Consider the following 7250-nt stretch of genomic DNA (forward strand, 5'->3'; position numbering starts at 1 on the left):
CAAAAAATGGCTTCATTCATCGTTTAATCTTTTATATTGCCTTTACAAATAGTTTGTCAAGGCCTCGTAGGCCAAGCATATGTACATTCACAAAAAGAAAAGAAGAGAAAAGAACAAAAAACAACAACTGAACAAAAAGGGCGGGGGAATCTACGCTTGAGCCTTGCCATTGGCAAGAGGAGGAACAGAGTTATCAGCAGGCTAGGCTTCGCTGGGAGCATCAGGGATCACCTGCAGCCCCTCGACATTAAAATCTGGCATCACCAGTAGGAGTGCCTTTTTCGTGTCTTCAATACCGTCGAGGTAGGAGGACGAAGCGTACTCCGCGAGCTAATCCAAGTAATCGGAGGACTTTTTGTACGCCTCCACCGCTGCTTTCCTTGACTGCTCCGCTAACGCCATGCCTCGACAGCCTTCTTCTCTGCCTCAGCAGCCTTTTTTCAGCCTCGGCTACCCGTCTCTTCGCTTCGGAGATAATGATCTCTAGCTGAACCCTCTCCACCTGTTCCTTGGAGAGTCCTTGCCACGCCTCCTTCAATTGAATCTCAAGGCGCTCCCGAACAGACTGCTCGTCCAAGAATGCATTTCTGAATTTCTGGTATTTCTCCTCGGCGGCGACAACTGTCTTTTGGAACTTCTCCCATTCCTTCTGGTATAGCCCCGTCCGTGGGCCTCTTTAGCGCCTTGGCCCCGTCAATTGGCTTCTTTGGCACCTCCGTTAACTTCTTGGCCCCCTCCGAGGGCCTCTTCACCCCACTGGTAACCTCCTGGGGTGCCACCATTGGTTGTTTCTACACTTGTTCATGGGCCAGGTAGCTCGATGGCCCAAGCCGCACCCCGGTCGGGCTTGGTCATGTAATTAGGCCTGTGGGCCTGACCTCGAGTCTAACACAGTAAGCCCGACTGTGTTTCGGGCCGGGCTTGGGATTTGTCAAAAAAGCCCAGCCCAACTCAACTCAATATTAAATATTTTATAAAATACATAATATGTATTTTATATATTATATAAAATATATAAATAATATAATATTTGTAATTTAATATATACATTTTTTTATTTTTTTCTTTATAATCTCTCTCTCTATTTAGCCACTTCAGCAATAGTAACAGCATGGGCTAAATTTCGGGCTTGGGCCCAGGCCCACGGGCTTTTTATGAGGGCCGGGCTCGGGCCCAAGTTGTAGGCCGATGGTCGGATCTGGCTTGGGCTCGAGCCTTAGAAAAATTTATTTATACAGAATGAAAGCCTGGCTCGAACCCGGCCCGGTCCGGCCCATGAACAGGTGTAATTGTTTCCCCTTGCGGGGACCAGCGGAAGGCGTTGCAGTTCAAACCTTTTTTTTTATATTTATTTGGGACGCCGTTGAACGTGTAACACGTGTTAAAGTGGCAGAAGGCGGAAATCTGACAGGAAATTCTACAACAGTCCAACTGCAGACGAGATCGGGACTCGAGAAAGGGAGGGAGCGATGGCGAGGTTTTTTATCCTCGGTTCACTGCATTGCCACTCGCTCTCGAGTCTCGACTCTTCCTCTCGGTGGGAAGAAGAGACGAGTGATCTCGGCTGAAGAGCATTGCCGGCCTCTGAAAAAGCTAATCTTTGGAGGTCGGTTGCATTTGTTTCAAGCTTCTCTCAGTTTACATTCACATATGTCATTTTGTCAAAAATTTTCTATAAAGACTCGTTATTATACGTTTAAGCGTATTAGTTACCTTCATCTTCATCTGGTCATCGTTTTATCCGATTCATGTACGTAGTTTCTGAGTCTTTTTTTTTTTTTTCAGGGAAATTAATCCTCACCAACCACCATTTGATTCTAGTACGATTTTCTTTTCTGAATTTACTGATACTGTTGTCGTTTGTTGTGGTTGAATAATTCAACAGTCACAAATTTATTGTAGACCTTTGGTGTGGCTGAGTATTTTTCAACAGTCACAATTTACTATACTAAAACTGCTCCGACATCTCGCCTAAAATTTAGGGATCACGTTTCCATCTTTTCTTCTATAAAAGGGAGCTTCCAGGGAGAAGATGGGTGTGTGGGTAGTGAGCATTTAAGAGTTGAAGAGATTGGGAGATCACCATCGCCATCTTCCAGCGAGATTTGCTCATATTCTGTTTATGATCGGTATACTTCTTCACTGCTACCATTAAAGGTTCTTTCACACCAGATCCAAGTAGTCGTCTATGCAATAGAGTGCTTCAAGGCTTTATTAAAGGCATTTCAGCACTAGTAAGGTGGCCAGTTTGTAGAATTCTAATCAAGAATGGCACATGGGAGATTGCATGGAAGACACTAGTAAGGTGGCCAGTTTGTAGTACTCTCATCAAGAATGGCACATGGGAGATTGCATGGAAGACACTAGTTAGGTGGCCAGTTTGTAGACTTACGATGAAGCCATATCTAGTCCGGACAGTGGTAAGTGGTTAGTTGCCATGGAAGAGGATATTGTATCTCTCGAAAAGAATGGCACATGGGAGCTTGTAATGCCACCACCAAAGAAGAAAATTGTTGGGTGCAAGTGGGTCTACAAGAATAAAGAGGGGATTCCTGGTGTTGAGGATGCTCGACACAAAGCAAGGTTAGTAGCACAGGGTTTCAGTCAAGTTCTAGGTATTGATTATACCGAAGTCTTCTCCCATGTTGTTAAACATTCTTCAATTCGTACCTTGCTTGTTTTGGTAGGTATAAATGATATGGAATTAGAGCAGTTAGATGTTAAAACTGCACTCTTGCATGGTGATTTGAAAGAGAAGACTTATATGAAACAGCTAGACGGTTTTGTTGTGGAAGGAAAGGAAGACAACGTTTGCTTGTTGAAGAAATCTTTGTATGGCCTTAAGCAGTCTCCAAGGCAGTGGTATAAGCGCTTTGACGCTTTCATGACTTCTAGTGGTTATTCCAAGAGTGCTTTTGACAGTTGTGTTTATTTTAGGAAGCTCTCTGATGATTCCTTCATATATCTGTTATTATATGTTGGCGACATGCTCATTGCTTGTAAGAATAAGTCTGAAATTGTGAAGTTGAAGTTTCTCTTGAACAGTGAGTTCGAGATGAAGAATCTGGGTCCAGCGAAGAAAATTCTGGGTATGGAAATTATTCGTGATCGTGAGAACGGGAAACTGTTTCTCAGTCAGTATAACTATATTGAGAAAGTTCTTGATCGTTTTGGCATGACAAATGTTAAACCTGTCTCCACTCCTGTAGCAGATCACTTCAAGTTGTCGGTGAAGTAGTCACCGAAGTCCAATGAGGAGAAGGTCTATATGGCTCGTGTGCCTTACTCTAGTGCTATTGGTAGCATCATGTATGCTATGGTATGTTCGCGTCCAGATATTGCTTAAGCAGTCAGTGTTGTGAGCCGTTATATGTCCTATCCGGGGAAGGCTCATTGGGAAGCAATGAAGTGGATACTTAGGTATTGGAGAGGTACATCTTATTTCTGCCTTGAGTTTGGAAGATCCATAGAGAAGCATGTCGGTTATTGTGATTCTGATTATGCTGGAGATCTTGATCGGAGGAGATCTCTCACTAGCTATTGTTTCACTTTGGGTAGTACCTTTATTAGCTGGAAAGGTTCACTTCAGTCGACTGTTGCTTTGTCTATGACTGAAGCAGAGTATATGGCGGTGGCCGATGCTGCTAAGGAAGCTTTATGGTTGCAAAATCCGGTTGGTGAACTCACAGGTAGTCGGGAAGCTACAGTGATCTATTGTGACAGTCAGAGTGCCATACATCTGACTCATGACTAGATGTTTCATGAGAGGACCAAGCACATTGATGTGCGTTATCACTTTGTTCGTGATGTTGTTGAGGATGGTCGTGTTTTGGTCAACAAAATAGCATCCGCTGAGAATCCCGCAGATATGTTGACAAAGCCATTACCATCATCCAAGTTCGATGCTTGCATTGGCTTAGTTGGTCTTGTCTCATTTGATGCTTGATGCCCTTGGGGCATTTGGAGAGGGAGGTTCCAGAGATTTGCTGATTAAAAGAACTTGTTGAATTCTTGCCAAGGTGGAGATTGTTGACGTTTGGTGTGGCTGAATAATTCAGCAGTCACAAATTTATTGTAGACATTTGGTGTGGCTGAGTATTTCAACAGTCACAATTTACTCCACTAAAATTGCTCCACCATCTTGCCTGAAATTTAGGGACCACGTTCCCATCTTTTCTTCTATAAAAGGGAGTTTCTAGGGAGAAGATGGGTGTGTGGGTAGTGAGCATTAGAGAGCTGAAGAGATTGGGAGATCACCATCGCCATCTTCCGGCGAGATCTGCTCCTACTCTGTTTGGGATCGGTATACTTCTTCACTGCTACCATTAAGGGTTCTTTCACACCAGATCCAAGCAGTCGTCTATGCAATAGAGTGCTTCAAGGCTTTGTTAAAGGCATTTTGGCACTAGTAAGGTGGCCAGTTTGTAGTACTCTCATCAAGAACATGAATAAAACAAGTTCTCTTTCCTCTCCCGTGGATGTAAGTCTCTTTGACCGAACCACGTAAATCTGATGTCATCTTTACTTTTCGCTTTGCTTTTATTATTTGCTTTATAATTCACATATTTCTCAATTGTTTTCTAGATTGTCATACTAATTATTCGGTAATTCAGTATTAATCCTATCAGATACTCGTGCTTGAGGAGCCGGTGAAGGAGCAAATCTAGAGATTCGGGTAGTTCTATAGCTCAAGACTGCAGAGAAATCATGGCTGAAAGTGTTGAAGTTGAGGTTTATTCTGGTAAACTAAATGGAAAGACCCAGCACTCACCACAGGAGTTTGGTGGCACGGTGATAATCCCAAACTCTTTTCCAACTATGGTTGAGACGAGAGCGAGCATCAGCGGGGAAGCCAGACGAGGGGAAGAGAAACAGAGAAGAGAGATTGTGTTGGGAAGGAACGTGCATAAAATGTCTCTTCCTGTAACAGAGCCTGATGTAGACGAGGAGATGACGGGAGAAAAGGAAGCTTATATGGCCAGTATATTGGCCAAATACAGAAAGTCCTTAGTGGAAAGAACCGAACATCATTTGGGTATGTATATATGAAAAGCTTTTCCTTTTCGTTTCAGTTTATTCATGTCGGCAAGTTAAATGGTTTGGCTAATAATGCCATGATCACATCACAGATTGTCAGATTCACACTAGGAAATTCTGGATTTTGTTTTTTTCTTGAAAATTAAATGGTTTAAAGATATTAAAATCTGGGTTTTGTTTGTTTTTTATTTGCTTGAAAATTAAAATGCTTGATTAATTTACAGGTTATCCTTATAACCTGGACTTCGACTATGGTGCTCTAGCTCAGCTGCAACATTTTTCCATCAACAACCTCGGCGATCCTTTTATTGAGAGCAAGTACGGAGTCCATTCCAGACAGTTTGAGGTCGGAGTTCTGGATTGGTTTGCTCGTCTCTGGGAATTAGAGAAGGATGAATACTGGGGATACATCACAAACTGTGGAACAGAAGGCAATCTTCACGGTATCCTAGTTGGGTTAGTAATTTGAAGCTCATATACGTATCTCATCATTCAATTACCATCTATCCATCTCCTATTGAGCATCAATGGGAAATCACTGAAACCTGATTCGGCTGTGCAGGAGAGAAGTGTTGCCAGATGGAATTTTATACGCATCAAGAGAGTCCCACTATTCAGTGTTTAAAGCTGCGCGGATGTACAGAATGGAATGCATTAAGGTCGATACTCTGGCCTCTGGCGAGATCGATTGCACAGATTTCAGAGCCAAATTACTTCCCAACAAGGACAAACCAGCTATCATCAATGTTAATATAGGTGTGTAATGCAAAGGTTATCCCTTTGTGGCCTCCATGTGCGATTCATGTATCTCAATCTCAGTTGTCGTCGTTAAAACTTACAGGGACGACGGTCAAAGGAGCTATAGATGATCTCGATATGGTTATAAAAACACTTGAAGACACTGGGTTCACACAGGACCGGTTCTATATTCACTGTGACGGGGCTCTGTTTGGGCTCATGATGCCTTTCATCAAACGAGTATGTCCACATGGATCGACCAAATCATCACTAATTAACTCAGTTTAAATTTCTTTTGGGTGAATTTGTTTCTGTTGTTGTGATCTTTCGTTGTTCTGAATGAGCTGCAGGCACCCAAGGTTAGCTTCAAGAAGCCCATAGGGAGTGCTAGCGTTTCTGGGCACAAGTTCGTGGGATGCCCAATGCCCTGTGGCGTTGAGATAACAAGACTGGAGCACATCAACGCTCTCTCAAGGAATGTTGAGTATCTAGCTTCTCGGGATGCTACAATCATGGGCAGTCGTAATGGGCACACTCCGATCTTCCTCTGGTACACACTGAACCAAAAAGGCTACAAAGGGTTTCAGAAAGAAGTGCAGAAGTGTCTAAGCAACGCCTTCTATTTGAAGGATCGCCTCCGAGCTGCAGGGGTTGGGGCCATGCTCAACGAGTTCAGCAGCACAGTGGTGTTTGAGCGGCCACAGGATGAGGAATTTGTGCGACGTTGGCATCTCGCTTGTCAGGGGGATATTGCTCACGTTGTGGTGATGCCCAATGTCACCATTGAGAAGCTCGATGTTTTCGTGGATGAACTGATGCAAAAACGTTCGGCATGGTTCCGGAATGGGAGGATTCTTCAACCTCCATGCATCGCAGCCGATGTAGGGAACGAAAACTGTGCTTGTATTTTGCATAAATGATGCGTTAGCAGGCCTCAGCCGTCGTAAGCTGAAGTTTTTGCTTTTCTGCTTTTCTGAAACTTCAGTCCACCGTCGTAAGCTCCAAACTCTGGAGGTTTTAAGTTATTGCCATCAATGGAGAGGAGAATAGGATTTATGAATATAAGGTTTTGCATTATTTTATTATTTTTTATTTATAAGGTTCTAGCCAGGTGCAAAGTTTAGTTCCACTAAACAACAGTTGATGTCAATATTTGTCATATGACTTCATTTCTAGCTTTATCCTTTTTAATTTTACCACTCATTATCCAACTAAGCATTTACACTTTTGTACATTCATTTTGAACGTGTTTGTTTCTTAAGGGGACATTTGGTACGATTGCCATTTTACGAGAGAAAGTGTTTGGTACGAATTTGTCATGGAAATTGGGACAAAACTCTTTTATTCACCTTATGACAACTAATAAGTCAAACCGTAAAAAAAAAAAAAAAAAAAAAAAAAAAGTTATGATATTGAAGAAAATATCATTTTGATATTTTTTCTCACAAATATTTTTTATAAAACTCAAAACCAAG

The 7250-nt window shown here is 42.6% G+C and overlaps 1 protein-coding gene across 3 annotated transcripts; it reads left to right on the forward strand.

Annotated features, from left to right (window-relative positions):
- Window positions 1-4211: 4211 nt before the first annotated feature.
- Window positions 4212-7050, forward strand: LOC104586259 (serine decarboxylase-like). Of its 3 annotated transcripts, none has more exons than XM_010243432.3 (6): window positions 4212-4480; window positions 4614-5035; window positions 5262-5493; window positions 5600-5793; window positions 5879-6015; window positions 6126-7050. In XM_010243432.3, exons 2-6 carry the CDS (start codon window positions 4708-4710, stop codon window positions 6693-6695), a joined length of 1461 nt encoding a protein of 486 aa, XP_010241734.1. In that variant the 5' UTR covers window positions 4212-4480; window positions 4614-4707; the 3' UTR covers window positions 6696-7050. The 3 variants fall into 3 exon arrangements, with proteins under 3 accessions (XP_010241734.1, XP_088744583.1, XP_088744580.1); XM_088888457.1 differs by having other exon boundaries at window positions 4242-4303; XM_088888454.1 differs by having other exon boundaries at window positions 4245-4413.
- The last annotated feature ends 200 nt before the right edge of the window (window positions 7051-7250 follow it).

Source organism: Nelumbo nucifera, chromosome 1 (assembly GCF_055504915.1).
Source record: "Nelumbo nucifera cultivar China Antique chromosome 1, China Antique-T2T, whole genome shotgun sequence".
Taxonomy (NCBI): Eukaryota; Viridiplantae; Streptophyta; class Magnoliopsida; order Proteales; family Nelumbonaceae; genus Nelumbo; species Nelumbo nucifera.